Below are 20,786 nucleotides of genomic sequence, written 5' to 3' on the forward strand. Positions count from 1 at the left end.
TGCGTGTGTGTGTGTGTGTGAGTATGTAAGTGAGTGTGCTGGTTGAGATGTTGATATGCAGTTGACCGGCAATAAAAGGTAAGAGTAAAACAAAGTCGTGAAGCAATCAGATAATTTGGAGGTATTGAGTCCAGACCTGTCCTGGGGCAACGATTGAGCTTTGTAACCTCTTTAAGTCGGCTCTGATCACAGGCTTATTAAACTTCGTAACCTTTGAATGGCAGCTCTGATCACATGCTTATTAAGCTTCGTAACCTCTGTATGTCAGCTGTGGTCACAGGCTTTGCTGGATTGAAAAGGCCAGTAGATAGGATCACAGATGAAAGCTGGAGCAGCTGTCATATCTCCTTGTAACTATCATCTGTCTGAAGTTTCTGTGGTGATTATTGAGACATTGCATGATGTTAAAGACAGAAACAGTATAACTGACACTTACAAAGACACCTAAACAAAAGCAGTCATGTACATAGACTCAAGATATAAACAATACATTACCTTCACACTGACACACACACAGGCACTGATCTCAAAGCACCCAGCGGTGATGTCATCAGGGCTGCCCTGAAGGGTTCTGGGAAAGGGACCAAACTTAGCTGTGGCTGAACTGCTTGGCTAAGTATGCATCTCCATGACAGCAGGAAACTCACAACAAGCAAGTTTTGATTGACTGAATGCACAAAAAAACCCTAGATTGTCTACCTCCCAGTGATATTTTAAAGGAAACTCCTGGGCCTGGTTGTGCCTCAAGGGCTCTTGCATACATGGGAACTCCTCCTTGTCAATACTGTGACATAGGAGACTGTGTGATGGCATCTTTTAGTTTGTAAATGACAATTTGAACATCAACTGTGCATCAAACTCCATGTATACTACTCATTTGGGAATCACGAAAACAAGCTGTGATGTCAGGTTAACTGTGAATTGGTTGTTGCGGCATAGGTTATTATCAAGTCACAGTTTGCTGATCAAGTCACGAGGGCTCAATAAGATACAAACTTTTGCTTACTTATCCTGAGTGATAACCTTTTATTTGTGAGGCATTCCAATGACTATGGATAGAGGGAAGAAAGAAGAGGCAGGGATGAGAAGAACAGTATAACGCAGCAGGGAAAGGAGAGTTCAGGTGGAGAAGGGAGCAAAGAAAGAGGTGCAGGAATGAGAAAACAGAGAGACTGAGAAGCAACGTGTAAGAACAATTAAATATAACAATGTTCTCCTGAGGAAATCCTGGTTCTCTTTCTGCCCTGTGATTGCTAAGGCCTCCCGAGCTCAGTCTGTCAGGCTGGCAGAGAAGGGGGATTGATCCTGCCTCTCAGCAAGTGTGAAGGCAGGCATTCATCTCATCTGTGCAGGGCCCATCTTAACAATCCCCAAGGGGTTCTCTCCCACAAAAATGATAGATCTCCCTCCCCTCGGTGCCTTTGCCCGTGTCGCTCATAGCGAAAGAACGCAATAAAAACTGAACTCATTCTCAGAGCTTGTATCAGTATTGATGTTTGTTTATTGACCCTGAAATGATGCTTCCGTAAGAAGAACAGCGGGGGATCATTTCTCCTTGCAGCACACCTTTGGCTGTGTCGTTTGCCCTTTGATTGGCTCTCATAGATTGCCATTATGGGGGCATCCATGCTGAGTTGCTTAAACACACAGGCTTCAGGTTTATGACTGACTGGATGCACAGTGGAGTGTGACTTTGCTCTTGTCATAATATTTTATTTTTTACTGATGAATCTTAAAGCTTCTCACTGACTCGCAGTGGTAATAGCAAACGTTCATTGCAGTTTAGGACAGACAGGCAAATATTTAATGATTATTGTTTCATGTATGATTTGGGAAATAGAGGAATGAATTTTAATGACTGTTAGGTAAGTGTCTAATGTGTTTAAAATGTTTTTGTGAGAAAGAAACAAAGAGGGACTCTATTATACAATACTTAAACTAACTGCCATGACCTCTAAACGAATACCACAGTGGAGCCATTTTTATCAGTTACTGTCAGACAATTGCTTTGGTGGGTGTTTAGTGTGCACTGTCATGAAGTCTTCAGTAGGGTGGATTACTGTAATCTGGATTTCCCAAAAAGACCATTAAATAGCTGCAGCTCACTTAGACTGCTGCTGCTAGAGGTCTATTGAGGACCAAGAACAGAACACACTCCAGTTTTTAAAATCTTCACGCTGACTCCCAGTTAGTTACAGAGTAGATTTTAAAGTGCCGCTACTAGTCTATACATCTCTGAATGGTTTTGGACCCAAACAAATCTCTGATATATTTAAAGAATATAAACCCAGTAGGGCTTTTAGGTCCATAGACTCAGGTCAGCTAGTAAAACCGAGTCCAAACTAAACTAGACTAAGCACTTAGCTGTTCTGCTCCATGCAACTGGAACAAACTGCCAGAAGATCTTAGATGTGCCCCAAATGTAGCAAGTTTGAAATCTAGGTCCAAAACATTTCTCTTTTCATGTGCACATGATTGTGAGAACTTTTCTTATTGTACCTCACTTCTAGAAGTAGACGTCTAATCACTTCAGGCAGAAAGTGATGTCTTGGTCTTATTTGGAGTTCCTAACAAGATTAACACACAGTGGGGGCTACTTGTACTATGTTTTTATCCTACTTTATGTACTTGAGGAACTTTCATTTAATTATGTTTTCTATCTATTATCATGATTTTACTCCTCACCACTTTATTTTTCCTTTGGATAATCATTTTGCTCTTATTTACGTCAAGCACATTGGATTTCCTCTGTGTATGAAATGTGCTATGTAAATAAACGTGCCTTGTCTAGTCGTTTGGCAAATAACAAGGCTAGGTTAGAGGTGTGAGCACATACACAAATAAACAGAATGTAGGTAATATGACTGTGGGGAGATTGATCTCAGGATGAATGCATTTTATTTCATGCATTTCACACAGCAGTTGGTGTTCTTCACAGTCTAAGGTCTTCAACTGAGGACTCAATGCTTCTCAATATGAGATTTAATGACTAAGATTTTGTCTGCAGCATCCTCTCTGCTGTAAAAACTCAAATACAGTTTATATTACATTTACTAGATGCTAGATGAGGATCAACCCCGTGTCTCTCTAGCTTTTTGAACTGTAAACTCTTGAAAAAGATGGATAAAGAAAGTTTTACCCCCAAAACATTGGTAGTGAATTGCATCATAAACTCTGGTGCTGTTTTTAATATGTGCAGTTTGAGTATCATAAAGGTGTATTGCTTGGTCATCTGTCCCTTTTAAGATCAGCTGCTGCTGTCAATATGATGTTGCAATATCTGCAGACACGGGCTGATTAAGAGCGTGAGGATGAGTCTTTCTAGCAAGATTATGCTAACAAGAGCTTATCTTGACAAGCCACATCGATGACATTTAAAAGGGGATTGATATCACATCTTGTTTTGTAAGTGCAGTGGTAATTTGGTTCTGGTGACAGATTCATGAATGGTTTTAGTCAAGCTTGTTGTGTGTCTCATCTCCTTGAGAGACACACCAACACAGTAAACAAATTATTCTGTGGACGTACTGCATACTGAAAAAGCTCAGACGTTATCTGCTGCATGATCTCCACTCAAACCATCCACAATGCAGCAAAATGTACTTTAGGGTTACCATGGGATACATGCAATATGAGATGACATGGGAGGCATTAGTGGAGGAAAGCTGAATACAAAAGGAGTTCTGCAAGGATTTGACAGCAGTTTTGCAGCAGTGAGGATTGAACAGGGTCAGCATGGGCTGCCCTGTTGCATATAATCTCTATTATGTTGCATTTTTATTTAAAAGCTGTATTTTTAATATATATAAGAGCGGCATTAACTTATATTGAAATAGCTAAGATTAACACTGAATTTCATGGAATATCTTCACATTTATCAAATGATACAGTAGTCCTGGAACAAGACCTTAAAGCAATTATTTTATTTATTCCATTAACCATGACAAGATTCGTGAACATCATCGTTAACAAATACATACAATCCATGTGCAATTTGCCCATACTCATGCACACATTTAATTACAACGCAAATAAATACAATGCACATATAACTGCAAGCACAGAGCGGGTGAACATCCCTCAACCGGTGGAAGTGGCGGTTGTTGCTTGTGCTGTTGTTGAGGCTTTCATATGCACTTCAGTAAGTAGGAGTTGCAGTTACTTCCCCGGCCACAGTCGCATAGAGTCCCAAAGCGTGGTCCATACTTCATGGCGCAACGGGAACCCATCCCACACTGTAAAATAAACTCACAGCAGTCATCATCAAGCACTGCGTCATGAAGATGTCTTCACACTACCTTTTGACATAAGAAGGCTAAGTAAACTCTACATTATGGACCCTAATTTGCATAATTTCTAATTAATAATATTTTATCTGTTGAAAGGAAAGAAAGGGTTAAGTGGGATCAAAGCATTTTGTTGTGGACTTGCTTAGGCTAATTTAGCTAAGCTCCTTTATCTCGACTGGACTCTAATTGCATGTAGGTGAACACTGTCCATAAGAAAACATTAATTACTGACATTTCGCGGCTAGTTGTCACTGTTTACTCTACCAGAACTTTTTAATTGCATCACCACTGACTGCTCCCACAGTTAAAGCGTATTAAGTCAAGAAATTCGTAAAGCATAGCTCACAACAGCATTGTGTTAAATCTTTCTCTCTCTCTCCCTCTCTCTCTCTCATCAGTTACTCTTTACTCTTTACCATGGCGATCCCTCTCTTTTCCGAGCTCGGCAGCTGCTCATGGTATCTCCCTAGAAGCACGTCCATTGCCTGCAACTGTAGGAGAAAGAAGATAACTTTCTAAGATAGCGAAGATGTGGTTATAGTGAATCTGGAAAAAAGTACAAACATCTGCACTTCACATTTTTTTTGAGAAGATGCATAGTTCAAGGTATACCTCCCTTTTTTAAATAAAATGTACTATTTTGCTAAAAAAATATATTGTGAACGTGAAACAAATCTAGCACATCTATGGGTATAGATTGAGAATACCCATAAATGTGTTGGATTCTTTTCATTTTCAAGTACAAGTATTTTTCACACTACAAGTATGAAAACTAAGTTGAAATTATGATTTAAAAACCCAACATTTTGCGTGACTCACCAAATCTCTCTCCGCAGATACGACAGAGTTCTGTGGCCCAACATCTTCTGTCGACACTTCCTTTGACACCTGTCCGTTACAGATGACGGACAGGAAACTGATGCATAAGAGACCAAATAACATTCCTACGCTATCCATGGTCCTGAGAGATTGGTGAAACTCAGAATCCGGGGTCACCCAACTCAAACTCAGGGGCAAGAGCGAAGACTGGAATGACCGGACGACTCTCCTTTATAAACAAACAAGCTCCGCCCGCAAAGCTAACGTTATTGTCCTCAAATGCATAATTTATCGGGCTGAATTTGTCCAGTATCTACTTGATGCAAACATAATGAAAATGAACAGCAACAATACCCTTTGCAGGCGCTTTGCAGTTGCTCATTAAATCTAGTTACGCTTCCTGAAAATCACTGTACACGACCCCACTGAATAGGTTTAATGTTTATCTGCAGTAAATGAGTCTGTGGTTGCCTAATCGTCGAAATAAACTTTTCTTCATTCAGTTTAAAATAAACATTAAATAACATTTGAAGTTCAAAAATCAATCACTTTTTTCTCTAAAGCATTTGAATATTGAGCTCGTACTGCTTCAATGAACAGATTAGCCAAGGAATAAACAAATTAAAAAAGAATGCGCCTATCATCATTTAAATATAAATGCATTTGGGATAACGTGAGAAATAACTTCGAAAGTTTTATATTTTATAAATCCAAACTTTTGTGCTCAACATCACGGGTGGATAAACAATATAACACCAACATGAAAGCAGACCAGCTGAATTCCAGAGGACCCAGATGGAAAGATCCGATGAGTATTTGTCACACCCGAAACAGAGGTGTGGATAATTCAGGCTACTTTCATGAATTTAGAAATCATAGAGTGAACAACGTAAGGCCTGTCCACAGACGCCTCTGGAATTAAAATGGGGACGCTTTGGAATTTGTGGAACGGAGGTGGAAAAAAGGTTTTAGTATTTTAGGTTTAAGTATTTTAAGTTTAAAACAACAGCTATAGCCCTCATAAATGCAAACATAAGTGGGATCTTCTCTGGGTCAGGGTCGCATGTGTACGCCTAAATAAAATGGATGCTAAATCTGTCATACTATAATTGTAACAGCACACGATGGGTAATGCGAATTTGAACGACTTCAAACACTAATAGCAGAGTGAGCATATGTTTTTACGTTTGGAGTATACGTAGGTGGGGCCAGAAAATACCATAACTGCCGAAACCAATGCATGCCTACACTGCGCGGCAGAGGGAGCTGCTGTCGCACTTAACTTGGTTGACTTGTGATGGTTATTTCCTGAAACGCATACTTTTGGATTTAGGAAGAACACACCCAGTGACATCAGTAAGAAAAAAAGCCTCACTCACAGACTGTGCACTGAAGGAGAGAGGGGGCAAGGGGTGCCTTCCCGAAAAACTGAGAGCAACTTTACTGGGAAGATCTGGAAGGAACCACGGGCACGCAACATAAACCAGCGCAACACCTGGGGAAGTGTGGATACTTTTGAGAAAGTTTTGAAGAGGCAATGTCAACTTCAGACGAATCAGACGGGCTTCGGCCACGTTATGGGTGTAAGTGCTCAGAACTTTTTCTCACTCACCTTAAGTCTTAAGTTACCTATTGTCATAGAGACAGGGGTTGCTTCAACTTCATAAGGATGTGTTGGAGCATCATTAGAGATTTGCAACATTTCTACGAATATGGTCTGCAAAGTGTTGCGAAAACAAATGCTTAACCTACTAATGTAAAAGTTTGTCCACCGTCTCTGGCGTATCCTTTTGAATCAACGTGTAACTCCGACTTCCGCGTTTTCATTAATCGCTACAGTTCCTCGCCCTCCCTTTCATCGATACTTGTTTTTAATATATGTAATTTACTATCAATTGGTTCTTGTGCCAGGTAGAGCACATCTTTGTTTGAGGTCAGAGTAAAAGACAGCAAATGTCGACTCGGTAGCTGAATGGATTTATATTTCCAAAATGTTTTCGAGCAAAAAGGTGAACATTAGTTGCCCAACTTGGAACCTCTCACAAGCCTGGTTGTGCTTTGTGATATGTAAATTATTCATGCAGTACATTTTATCACTGTGTACAGTTGGTAAAGCTTCAGCCACAGCAGACGTTATGGTTTCTCCAATTTAAGGAAAGGGTGGGATAAAGCCTAAACGTTCATGGAACATAGAAGTATTTCAGCTTAAACTTTAACTTGGCCTCCGCAAACCATGTAATTTACTAGGTCAGTACTGAAAGGGCCACAATGTCACAGCCAGCGCCATAGACAGTGATAGAAGTAAAGTTTATGGATACATTGTAGGCCACTCACCGTTACTGCGTAGCTCATTACAGGAATATTTATATTTTAGTAACGATGTAGGCGGGATTTATTAACGCTTTCAGACCCCTTAGCATGGAAATAGGAGAAGTATAACCCACCCAAACGTTAACCTACGAAGAAAAGCCCAGACCAATAGACCCCCGACTGCCGAAGTAGCCGACTTGAGAGACCTGTGAGAAGATTCTAAATAAATGGAATCCATCACATCCACGCCCCAGCCGTGTCCTTTTCATTAGTTATTAATTTGATGAAGTAGCAATAGCATAATCGAGAAAAAGACTAGGTCTTAGAAGTGTGTCTGTATGTAAGCGAAAACATCAGAAACATCATGACTAGTAGAAACTCAAATGTCCATTTAAAATTTTAGTTTTGACAACGATTCCTTTCACTGACCAGAGGCCCCTCTCCCCAAGGTTCAGCAGGGAATCACTGTTCGATTTTAAAAGCACTGCTGATCTTCCAGCTGGCACACACACTGTAAGTCTGGTGAGGTCTGAAAGTTACAGGGACATCAACATTCTCCTCTTAGTCGGCCATCCTTATGACTCTTAGTAAGACTCTCGTAAATCATTTCAGTATGTGAGCTCAGCACAGCTTCATGGGGAGAGCGAGGAGGGGGGAGAGAGAGAGAGCGAGAGAGCGAAAGAGCGCCAGAGGGGTTGAGGCTCCTGCCAAGTTATGCAATCACCAACCTGCATCAGCCCAGCCTCTGTACAGAGGCACCACAACCTTTCAAAAAGCCAATAAGAAAACCCCAGAGTAACGAAATGAATGAATACACTACTTTGTTTCACAGCTTCAGTATATGTAATATGGGGCAAGGTTCCTGGGCCAAGAAATGACATGAAATATTGGTGTTATTTAATCAATGTATGTAACCCCATGCTCCCAGCTCAAAGCGGACATAATTCCTATGCTGGGCTCGAGAGAGAGAGGCCATGTTTGTGTCTGTTGCGTTGACGAATCGCAGTGCTGCATGCATGGGACGTTTATGTGTTTGTCACTCGTTAATTGGTTTTGTTGTTTGTGTTTAGCGGTCCTGGATGGCGAGCACAGGCTCACGGCCGAGGAGATGGACGAGCGGAGGCAGCAGAACATGGCCTACGAGTACCTGTGCCACCTGGAGGAGGCCAAGCGGTGAGTGCTGGGGGAGGGGTGGGGTGGGATCGGGTGGGTTCGGGTGGGGATGTGGTGACTTTAATGTGTGCAAACAGGGGGAGGGATGAGAGATGTTTTGCTGAAACCCAGCTGTCCGCTGAGATACAAAGGGGTGTGGACTTGATTTTGTGCTTTCAGTTTCTGGTGGTTGAAGAGCTGGACTGAATGTCTGTGCAGGGATGATTGGGAGTTTTGAATGGGAGAATAAGCACAGTTGTAGACCGGCTTGGGGTGGTCATTTCGGGGATATTCGTGTAAGACTGGGATGTGTGGTTTAGAGGCAAACCCGGGTAAATTACAGTGGGGAAAATAAGTATTTGAACCCCTGCCGACTTCGCAAGTTTGGCCACTTGCAAAGAAATGTGTGATCTAGAATTTTAATGGTAGGTGTATTTTAACAGTGAGAAACAGAATATCAACAAAAAAATCCAGAAAACTGCATTTGATAAGATTTATGACTTTATTTGCATTTGATGCAAAAAATAAGTATTTGAACCCCCAAGCAAACAGCAAGAATTCTGGCTACCAATGGCCAGTTATGTGCCCAAAAAGCACACAGATTAGTCCTCATTAGGTCTAACAAGGTATACTGATCTCAACTGGTGACCTGTATAAAAGAAACCTGTCCAAAGAATCATACTTCACACCTTCAACCTCACCACCATGGGCAAGACCAAAGAGCGGTCCAAGGACGTCAGAGATAAGATTGTAGACCTGCACAAGGCTGGAATGGGCTACAAAACCACCGGCAAGCAGCTTGGTGAGAAGCAGATAACTATTGGTGCGATTATTCATGAATGGAAGCAACAACAAACAACTGTCACCCGCTCTAGGTCTGGGGCTCCATGCAAGATATCCCCTCGTGCGGAATCAGTGATCATTCGAAAGGTGCAGAATAACCCCAGAACTACACAGGGGGAGCTTGTGAATGATCTCAAGGCAGCTGGGACCAGAGTCACCAACAAAACCATTGGCAACACACCACGCCGTAATTTTTTGAAGTACTGCAGCACTCGCAAGGTCCCCCTGCTCAAGGAAGCGCATGTACAGGGCCATCTGAAGTTTACCATTGCACACTTGAATGATTCTAGGGAGGATTGGGAGACAGAATGTGGTCAGATGATACCAAAATCAAGCTCTCTGGCATCAACTCGACTTGCCGTGTTTGACAGGGGGGGGAATGCTGAATATGACCCCAAGAGAACATCATACCCACCATCAAGCATGGAGGTGGAAACATTATGCTTTGGGGCTGTTTCTCTGCCAAGGGTACAGGACGACTCCACCGCATCAAGGGGACTATGGATGGGGCCATGTAACGTGGAATATTGGGCTTGAACCTCATTCCCTCATATCGAAAACACAACCTTAAAGATTTGGAGAGGATCTGGAAAGAGGAGTGGACCAAAATCCCTCCTGAGATGTTTGTAAACCTGGTGACCGACTACAAGAAACGTCTGACGTCTGTGCTTGCCAATAAGGGTTATTCCACCAAGTACTAAGTCATTTTTGTCAGTCAGTTTTGGGGGTTCAAATACTTATTTTTTGCATCAAATGCAAATAAAGTCATAAATGTTATAAAATGCATTTTTCTGGATTTTTTTGTTGATATTCTGTTTCTCACTGTTAATATACACCTACCATTACAATTATAGATCACACATTTATTTGCAAGTGGCCAAACTTGTGAAATCGCAAGGGGTTCAAATACTTATTTTCCCCACTGTAACTCTGTTTTGAAGCCATGGGACTCCTCTAAAAGTGGGTTTACCACAAATCCAGGTTTGTCACTAAACCACGTGCTTGAAATGCCCCATAGGTCTGAACTGTTTTGTTTGTTTTATGTACCTGCTTTGGTTTTGCTCAGTGAGTCAACTTTTCATATGAAGGGAGTTGTCAATTTAGTATTGATGTAAGGCTTATCTTCTAGTGAGGGTTGCTGTAGATGTTGACTGGATATAACTCTTAGGGTAAACCTAATCCAACCTAAACCTGTTCTGGGATTTAGTGCCTTGTGGATTGTGGTCATGGGCTGGGTTCGTATGAAGCCCCAAACAGGGTGACCCACTGAGATTTAGGATCTTCGTGGTATGGGCCCAGTTGCCATGGGAGACGGGGAAAGCTGTGGTGTCGGAGCAGGACTCGGGACGTGGTCACAGTGTGTCGCCTGGCTGGCAGGTTATCTCGCCTATAAGTCTGTGTTTATAGCATGGGAATCCTGGGGGGGGGGGGTTGAACATTGGTCAATCAACTCTGAGTATGTTCACTCTGAGCCAATCAACACTGAGTATGCTGACTTAAAGGGATAGTTTGGGATTTTTGACATGAATCTGTATGGCATCCCCATCACCAGTGTCATGCAATCACACTGACTTACCCCTGGCAGCGTCCTGTGAGCAGAGTTCTCGTCCAGCTTTGGTCAAGCCGAAAGTAGTCTGGCAGGTTTGCTAGACCCAGCAAAATAAAACGTTTCTCTTCCCAAAACATTATGTGTTCAAAAGAGTGATATATTTGCATCCCAAAAACATGGTAGTGGAAAAAGTCACACGTCGTTATCACTTGGCCCTATTTTCTCTCTGTTCGTATCAGTACGCGCGATACCGCAACCTGACAGCTCGGCTCTAGCTCTAAAGCTCTAAAGCATGTATTTTATTTGATTAGTGTGTATTGTGCTGTTCATGGAATAGTTTTGTCCATCTGCTGAAAGTTTAGTCATATTGTACATACCACGAGGTTCGCCAGCTAGTTCGCTGGGAATTCCCCATTCCTGTCGCTCCGTGAGCTAGCTGACTGTACAGCAGTACTGAATGTATTTTGTTTTGATTTTATTGGTGCAGATGCTGTGACGTTTTGTGAATGAACAGGTATGTTGCTGTTTCAATAGTGTAATATACAGCCGCGTAAAAAATTAAGAGACTACTTCAAAATTATCAGTTTATCTGATACTTCTAATCACCATGGCTACCCGTGTGAAAAAAGGGTTGCCTACTTCACCCCACTGGAGTAAGAAGTTCTGACTTTCAGAAAAGACCTCCGTGAAGACAGTCCCCCATGTCATTCGACAGTTAAAAAAAAATATTGCTTGTTTGTATTTGTTTGTGCCATAAAAAAAAATCATCGTTTGTGCTGTTAAGGGTTTTAAGTAATTAAACTTTACATTTTCTGGTGAGTGATGTAAAAATGACTTCAAACCCTAACAGCACAATGATTTTATGGCACAAGCCAGCACAAACAAACTGCAAAACATTTATTATTTTTCTAATGACATGGGGGGCCAGCTTCATGGAGGTCAACTGTGACGGCGAAGGAGAGATGTGGGAGAGAATTGCTGTGTTTAAATGCAGCGCTCTATTCATTCCCCATTCAGCATTTAACCACACTTTCTTTTAATGTTGGTGGAATATGATTTAATACAATTTTATTTTAACTGAAAAAATGGTAATGTCTAATCGGGTCCCCAAAATCTTCTCCCGTCATAAGGCTTTGCAAATAAATTCAACTTTACAATTGATGGGTAAACAAGGAAAGGACAGACCATGGCCAATAGCTGCTTCAGGCTCAGCAGGTAGGAGGAGAGAAACTCTGTGGTTGTTGCATGTGAGGTTCAGTCAGTCACCATGTTCACTGACCCAAAGTTTGAGTTGCCTCTCTCTCTGCAATGGAACCCAGAGTTACCCTCATTTCAGGGTTAACAAAGAGAGTTAAAACTAAAGCCGCTTTCCGGAATACCCCCCAGGCGAGTCTGAGATATTGACTATTCCCAGGGCTTGGCTGGCCAGTCGGTCATTGTGAAGACCCATCAGAACCGATCGCCTCTTATTATCCAGCCTGACCAGCAGCCACAGGTTAGCGCATCAGGGTATGATTTGATCAAGGCTGAAATGGATGCCGATGTCACCAGTGCCACAGGGATCCGATTTTTTGTTGGAATTAAGTGCACACCCATAGAAACACTTTGAGATACTGATTTAAGACATGGAAGGAAAAAAACATTCAGTGGATTTATTCTCTTGGACCCATGAATGTTTGTCCATTACATTCTGCCCCTATTGCTCTCTAAAGTGAAAGCTGTTATTCTCCGATAAAGCTTGCAGTTGTAGTGTGGTGTCCATAGGCATAGTGCATCCTGTGCACACTAAAAAGGGGGGGGGGGGGCAGGCTTTGAGAAACACATGCGATCCTCGGCTACTGATCTCATCTCTCTGTTTTGAGTTTGAGACCTGTTGTGCCTTTCATGAGTGACAGCTAGCGGAAGGAGAGGCCAGAGACCTGGCTTTTCCCCTCTCATGTGGTTAGTCTTAGCTGATGGATGGAGATATGCCTTCTAGCACTCCTTTCATCTGTTACAGCTGGATAGTGTGAGTGTGTGAAGGCTTCATACTCTGAGAACCTGAGAACTGCAGCACTAAATGTCAGGCTTTATTTTTAACTCTACATTGTGGTTTTATAACGGTGTGTGTGTGTGTGTGTGTGTGTGTGTGTGTGTGTGTGTGTGTGTGTGTGTGTGTGTGTGTGTGTGTGTGTGTGTGTGTGTGTGTGTGTGTGTGTGTGTGTGTGTGTGTGTGTGTGTGTGTGTGTGCATTTGTATATACTGAGAGGGACAGGAACCTGTTTGTGATGTGATTTTCCCATTGTGCGCTCCAGTGGGCACTGGTGGAAAGAAATCTTCAATAGGCTTGGGTATTTCTTTTTTTCATTCAGTCATACTTTCTGGACTTTTCACAGGGGTACACGGTGTGACGGAGAGAGAAAAAAAAAAAAAAAGCTGAGGTGCTGGTCATTGCAGCAGGTGTGACACTGTGTAGCCTACAATGCTGTGTGTCTAATGTGCAGAGACAACTCCTTGTACAGTTAAAAAATATCATCCTACATTTATTTTACAGACAGCAAGAACTGGTTTATTTCAAAAGCAACACTCTAGTTCCTCATAGTCGCAGAACGCACAACGTAATCACCCCAGGATGTATGGGAAATGTAGTTTACCAATTTCCTAACAGAAGAGTGAATGTAAACGCATAAGAACATAGATGAGATCGCCTTATAATATAAATATAAGTCCTGTGTGCGAGTGGTCACTACAAGCCAATTAGTTATTTTCCTCCAAATAATTCTTCTGTTGGCAAGTTGGCACCGTAAAAGATTAGTAGAAAGAGGAGCATCTGTATTTTTGACAGTTTCGAAAATCATACCTTAGGGAGCTCTTAATCTCCTGGTGTACCGTAGCCTGGTATCTAATGTTGGTTTTGACAGAGGTGATGGGCCATTCATTAATGCCCTCATACACTCTCTCTCTCTCTCTGGGTCTCTTCCCGGTGACAGTCTTGACTCTTGACTGATTCTGCCTGTCTTAATCTTTTACACTTACACACACACTCACACACACACTCGTACACACATACAAGAATACATACAAGAGGAAGTGACTCAGTCCCTGTTCATTTCAGTGTTTTACTGTGTTGCTGCAGAAACCCTTGGTTGTCATAGCAACATGTTCCGGTGTGTTCATCTCTCTCTCTCTGTGTGTGTGTGTGTGTGTGTGTGTGTGTGTGTGTGTGTGTGTGTGTGTGTGTGTGTGTGTGTGTGTGTGTGTGTGTGGAGAAAGAGGGAAGGGAGAAAAATTGTCTATTCAACTGTTGAAAGCCTGTGCATGGCTGAACTGCAGCTGCACTATTCTTCTGTTTATCCTTTTCTTCTCTCACTCATTCAAACATCATTAACTGTGTGTGTGTGTGTGTGTGTGTGCGTGTGCTCACGTCCATACATATACTCTATTATGCCTGAGGAGCGCAGAGAAAGCGGTGCCTTCCCCATCTTTATGAAGTCATTAATTTGTTTTGTTTACACTCTGGCTGACATCACAGCTGCAGCGTGTTCCTGGCACTCTACTCGCTGTAGGTTGAGGGCGTGAGCTAGTCCTGGGTCTGAACACTCTGTCACCGGCACAGCGACCCTGAGGGGGTGAGTCCATCTTGGGCCTGCATGCCCTCAGGCCCAGGGCTGACAGGCTGGAATGCAGGGAGCATGCGAGACCTGCCAAACCCAAGACTGCTAGGAATGAATGGCATGTTCTCAGCAGGTGCACAGGTGGAGTGTGTGTATGGGAAAGCGTTTGTTTGTTTGTGTGCCTGTGTTCTTTCGAATATGCATTAGCGAGGTATGTTGTGGTTGTTGGTTGTAAAAATGTCCTTTGCCCCCGTACAAATGAAGGCATTTGTTCCTCTAAGCAAGATATTTAGTATGCCTGTGGTAAACACTGAAGGTGATGAAACAGCCGTCAGGTTCCTGTGATGTGTACACGCGCGTGCGTGGTGACTCTGTGACCTCTGTGTGAGGTGTCTCGAAGTGGGACTGTGGTCACAGCTTTAAGGTCTTGACCATAAGTGGACACAGAGGTGCCATCAAACACATGATGTCAACGTAGAAGGCCAGCCACTCGGCCTGGTTGCAAATGAGTCAGTGATCTTATCGCACTCATTTAAATGTGGTGTTCTTTATGTGGTTGATGACGCTCTGGAGCTCATTGTAAACGAACGAGGGCTGTCCTCTTTCTTTCTTTCTTTTCTCTCATAATTAACTGAATAGGGATAATAATATTTGAAAAGTTAGGCTACAAATGGTTATCCGAATATTCAATTATTCATGCACATCACTAACACACACACACACACACACACACACACACACACACACACTCTCTCTCCTCTCGCTCTCTCTGGTGAGACATGAAGCATTGCTTTTCCTTTCAACGTATCCTAGTAAACATTCTCTCTGACCACCCCAGGCTATCCCGTCTCCTATCCAGAGAAGCCGTGCTCTGGCTGGGTCACAGACATTTGGCAGCTGGCAAAAATGCCTCTGACACGTTGCTATTGTTTTTTTTTTTTACTGGGGTCACAGAATGACCTCTATGAAAGTGTTACACAGAATGTCCAGAATTCCCTCCCCTGGCTCATGCTGCATGCTGATAGTAGATGCGCCACCCTCTCGTGCTCGGAGAGATGGCTAGGTGGGTCACCAGTCCCCTCTGGCTGAGGGGGAATGCTGTCTGTCACGTTTCATAGGATCTCAGGAGGAGCTCTGCTCAACTCGTATCGTCTCGTCTCCGACTCCACTGAGAGAGACTGGAGCTTTGTTGGGATAAGGGATACGGACAGGGAAGTCCGGATGCTGAGGTCAGATTGAGAAACAGAGAGATGCACTGATGAAAGCTGTTTTTGGAGTGGGAGGGTGGTAATGGCCATGTTAACAGGTTACATAATGTCCACAGAACATAATTCTAGGCTCCTAAATGCCACATTTTATGCCTGCAGTTATTCCATGTTTAAGGTTTGTTATGTGATCACTGTCCAGACTGAGTAAACATGGTTTTGGGGAGTTAGATATATATCTTGGCTAATGTGTAGGTATGCATAAGTCCTTTGTGTGTGGTTGGGCTGTTTGAGTTCTATTGAAAATTAGTCATTATTTGTCACAATGTTGTGAGAACTTGGATTAAAGACAGTACAACTGTATTCTGATTCATCCATTCTCTCTCTCAAAGTCGTAATATGTTTCTGAAAACTGTCAAGAGTTTCTTTATCGCTGAAACATGGATGATTTCAGTGCCTGATAGATTAGTTCCTGAACCTTGGGTAGGTGCTCCGTTGCCAGTCAGTCTGAAAGGCCTTATTGTGTCGGTCTGGCTGAACTCTAATTACTGAATTTGATTCCAGTTCACTCTGAATGGAATACTGAACATGAGTCAGTTTGCCCCCATGCACCTGGTTTGTCCAGGTAATGCTGTGTGCGTGTGTGTGTGTGTGTGTGTGTGTGTGTGTGTGTGTGTGTGTGTGTGTGTGTGTGTCTGTTTATTTACAAAGAGGCCTCAGAATAGGATAAGTGTGAAAGCTGGGATGCGTATGTGCATGTACACCTGGGAGATGATGTCATTCCACTTTCGAAATGCATACCACACCTTGACGAAGGCTCCAGCTTTGAGATACCATTGGTGCTATAGTGTGTGTGTTTGTGTGTGTGTGTGTGTTTGTCAGCACAGCAACTGAGGTACAGTTACAAAGTATTATGGCAGACCTTTCATTTGTCTGTAAGCATTATTGTTGGGCTCTCTGAGCGCGTGCACACACTCACACACACACAAACACACACACACACACACAGTTTTGTGAGATAAATGATCTTCTCTAAGCTCTATAAAGCACTCTGCCTCTTCTGTAAAGGACAATCACTATTCCCAGTGCTCTGTGTGTGTGTGTGTGTGTGTGTGTGTCTGTGTCTGTGTCTGTGTAGATCTTTGTTTTTCTTCAGCTAGTATTTTATGTCCTCCCTCCCATAACTGCAGATGAGTTGGGCGGTGCAGATTATTGTGCAGCGTTGCCTTATGGCATGTTTTGACTGCAGTATTGATGTACCACAGAGAATGCAAAGCAGCCAAGTTATTCTCTGTCTGAAATGGCCAAGGGCCCAGTGATGTCAAATGGTTTTTTATGAGATACAAATAACTTGTGGTTCTCTGGCTGTTTGTTTTGGGTGAGCTGGCAGGACACCGAGTCTGTTGCCATAGTGACAGCCGGAGATTGATAGGTGACTTGTGTAGTGACACCTGATCTAGCTTAATGACACTTTCCAGCAAGACTACTTCTCATTCTCGCCCTTTGTTTTATCTCTTTCACTCACTCTTTCTCATCTGTCTTTCACACAGGTGTCTTATACTTGTTAAGCCTTTCTGTTTTGTTGTTTTCTTCTCTCTCTCACTCTGACACACATGCTCACACACTTCATCTACACACGTATACATTATTTTTCACCTGTCCGCATCCCTGCCCGGTCCACAACTTTCTGTCTGTTTGCCAATCCACTGCTAAAGGCTCTTACCCGTCCCCATCTGTCTCACCCTTGCTCTCCCATCTCCCATTTAACCTTTAACCTTTTTGGATTTGAGTGGATGTTGTTGTTTCTTAGCCAGTGCTGTACAACTTCAACTCCTTTCCCAAAATCTGAAAATGGCACTCACGCACTCAAGCTGAAAGAAGGTTACATATTTTGCATGGAGTCCACTCAGACTTTTTCCAGGGCCCCTGATAGCGTTGATAAGGAAGGAATTCTGTGACACTCCCCGGCGGAGGGGGGAGGTGTCCGTAAATCAGGAAACCCTGTCCAAAGAGGCTTGGACCTCTCCAGGCCTCTCACATCCTCCGCTTCAGAAATGTTTTTCTCAGTCTTTCTCTCTCTCACACACACGGCTGGTTCCTCTTCTGAGTAAAGCCCATTTTCAAGCAATTTCCTGTTGCGCTGCAAACAAGGCCTCAGATAGCATTATGTAAACCTTGTCACTTCTGCATTTTGGTCTTTCTCTCTCTCTCTCTCTCTGTGGCCTTCTCTGTATTATTTTACTCTTTTACCTCTCTTTTACTGTGGTATGTTATCCACTTGTCTCCTACTTTTTTGGAATCTGAAAAAATATGCTTTGTCTTTGCAAAATCTAGAAAGTTCACATGGAAAAATCCAATATTAGCCAGTACTCAGGGTAGAAGTGTGTGTGTGTGTGTGTGTGTGTGTGTGTGTGTGTGTGTGTGTGTGTGTGCACTTAAACATCTTGCTTTCTGAAATATTTTGTAGGTCAAGCCCAGAATGACCATAACTGCTTCTTTAAGATTCCCGGGCCTTCTTAACCTCCTCCCTCTTTATAAAGGTCATGGTTTGAAGTAGGTTTACATGAAGAATGGGCCTGTTTTTGGCTGCCTGCTGCGTGCCGTGCGGGTAACAGCACTGGACTTGTAAAGGGCAGCAGCCCTTTAGGAAAAGCTGTGGAAACGTTTAGGCCATTGGTTGGCAGCCAGGCAATGTTTTTAATGTGTCATTAAGTATTTCACTGTTATTTCAATGTTCACTGTTTCATATCCTTAACACCTCTTAACAACTAGGCAGTTTCATGAACAGGGAACATTTGAGATTACCCACATAAATATATGATAATGTTTGGTGCCTGTATGTGCATTATTAATTAATAGAATAAGCATTACCTGGATAATTGAAACCAAGTCCAAAAACACATTTTTCACTCTTTTTCACCCTCAAATGTATGTTCTTTTTCAAAAATAGCAGAAAACTGGAACACACTAGAACATTATGCAACATTCTACAAGTGTGACTTCGAAAAAGTGCAGAAGTCACATCATTTTAACGGAAAGGGTGGGGTGGGTATTTGAAATGTTGGCCAAATCTGTAAGAGTGTAACTGGTTGACCTTATTTAGCAGAGGAATGACCTCAGACATGCATCAAACTTAGCAACGGCCTACCAAAAACATATCCAGACACAATTTGAACATCATAATAACTGGTATAGTTATTATGATTAACACAAGGGACGGTAATACATTTTACAAATATTTAACCTTATACTGATGGCGAGAAACTATATTTGTTTCAGATGTTCACTCTAACACACTTCCAGTATTGTGAAATTATTGTGACAATAAGGCATATGTATGTATATATTTACAATGCTCAAATACAATAGTTATGTAGTTACTCTACCTTTATTCAGCCCAACATTGGTCTTCTGTATACCGGTTTTACCCAGTCAGTACAAACACTCCAAACCAGAAATTATCGAATTAGATCTGTCCAGGTATTTTTCTGTGCTTGATTGATCATGCCTAGAGAAACACAACACTCCCAGACTGTAAACCCATCTCTCTGGCACTCTTGACAGACTCTAGGAGTTCCACCTCAAGTCTAGTTCTCAGAACACTGCAGGTCCCCGTATCTCATTATTGTACAAATCGTATCCATGTTCCTCCCATGGGATGAACAGTTAGAAATGTAGTTCTGGTTGCACGGTAAGTTCCTTAGTCAGTGTGACAGTGAAGGAAAGACCCCCAGCAGTCAAAGGCTCCATAGAGACATGCTGCGATAAAGCCAGTGTGTCCGTGTGTAGATAACTGTAAATTAGTGTGTGTGTGAGTGGAACTGAAGAGAGGTGTGGGTGAGTAACTGAAAAGAAGTGTGTGTGTGTGTAACTTATGAGACGTGTTTGTGTGTAACTGATGGGACGTGTGTGTGTGTTACTGAAGAGAGGTCTGTGTGTGTGTGTGTGTGTATGTGTAAATGATGAGAGGTGTGTGTGTGTTGGCAGACTCTTACGGTCAGTAGCGGACTGCTGTCCATGTGACCCAGTGCCAGCCTGGCTGCTGCCTGTCATCTACACACACACACCCACACACACACACACACACACACACATACACACAGACAGCCTCTCCCTTGTTAGTACAGAAAAAAAGAAAAGAGTTTGTGCCTTCATGTTTGTCCAGCGCCCTCACACCCTGCCCTCAGGCCTCTCTCTCTCTCTCTCTCTCTCTCCCTCTCTGATGCACACAGTCTCTCTTTCTTATACACACAAACGCTGTGTTCCCTCTCTTCTCATTCCTTTCTTTCTTTCCCTCTCTCTGTCTCTCACAGGCTCTTGGTTTATCACAGTCTCTCTCTCTCTCTCTCTCTCTCTCTCTCTCTCTGTTTCTGTCTTTCTTTTTCACACCCACACAGACCTAGTCTGTTGGAATAACCACCCCACCTGCTAAATAATGGGAAGTAGGCATGAGTCACTTTGGAGGTGGGAAGACGAGCGCAGAAGAAAACCCTGAAGATTGAGAGAGTGTGTGAAAAGACGGACACACACACCCACACACACACCCACACACCCACACACACACCCACACACACACACACACACACCCACACACACACAGTTTCTGGATGGAGGAGTGCTTATTCAGCTGCTGGAGAGGACTGGAGTGGAGCTCTGTCCTCAGTACAGTTTGAGCAGAGACTCCTGCTCTGGTGAACACACTACAGAGGACACAGTAGAGATGCTGTGTGTGTTTGTCTGTGTGTCTGTTTGTGTGTTTTTGTGTGTTTATGTGACCTTAAGGCCACAGCTGGAATACCAATGGCACAGCGGCACAATAGAGGTATTGTGACGCTTAAAGCAGGATGCACAGGTCCGACAAGATGACCCTCCAGTGAATCCCCCCAACCCCCGTCTCCCAACGTCTCTGCCACTGTCACCCTTCTTTACGCACTAACTCAGTTGCTCATTATTCTACACTGAGTCCACTGCCCAGGTCCTCATGGCCCAGTCTCATAGATGCTGGTACTGGGCATATGGAAAAACT

At 42.9% G+C, this 20,786-nt stretch overlaps 1 protein-coding gene across 1 annotated transcript in view; it reads left to right on the top strand.

The window, feature by feature from the left end:
• Nucleotides 1-6,519: 6,519 nt before the first annotated feature.
• Nucleotides 6,520-20,786, top strand: part of iqgap1 (IQ motif containing GTPase activating protein 1) — a 47,906-nt gene continuing 33,639 nt past the window's right edge. Inside the window, exons 1-2 of the mRNA XM_080843054.1 lie at nucleotides 6,520-6,691; nucleotides 8,489-8,591. Coding sequence (XP_080699180.1) covers nucleotides 6,646-6,691; nucleotides 8,489-8,591 — 149 coding nt within the window. The 5' untranslated portion in view covers nucleotides 6,520-6,645. The remainder of the gene's footprint in view (nucleotides 6,692-8,488; nucleotides 8,592-20,786) is intronic.

Source organism: Sprattus sprattus (assembly GCF_963457725.1).
Source record: "Sprattus sprattus genome assembly, chromosome: 8".
Taxonomy (NCBI): domain Eukaryota; kingdom Metazoa; phylum Chordata; class Actinopteri; order Clupeiformes; family Clupeidae; genus Sprattus; species Sprattus sprattus.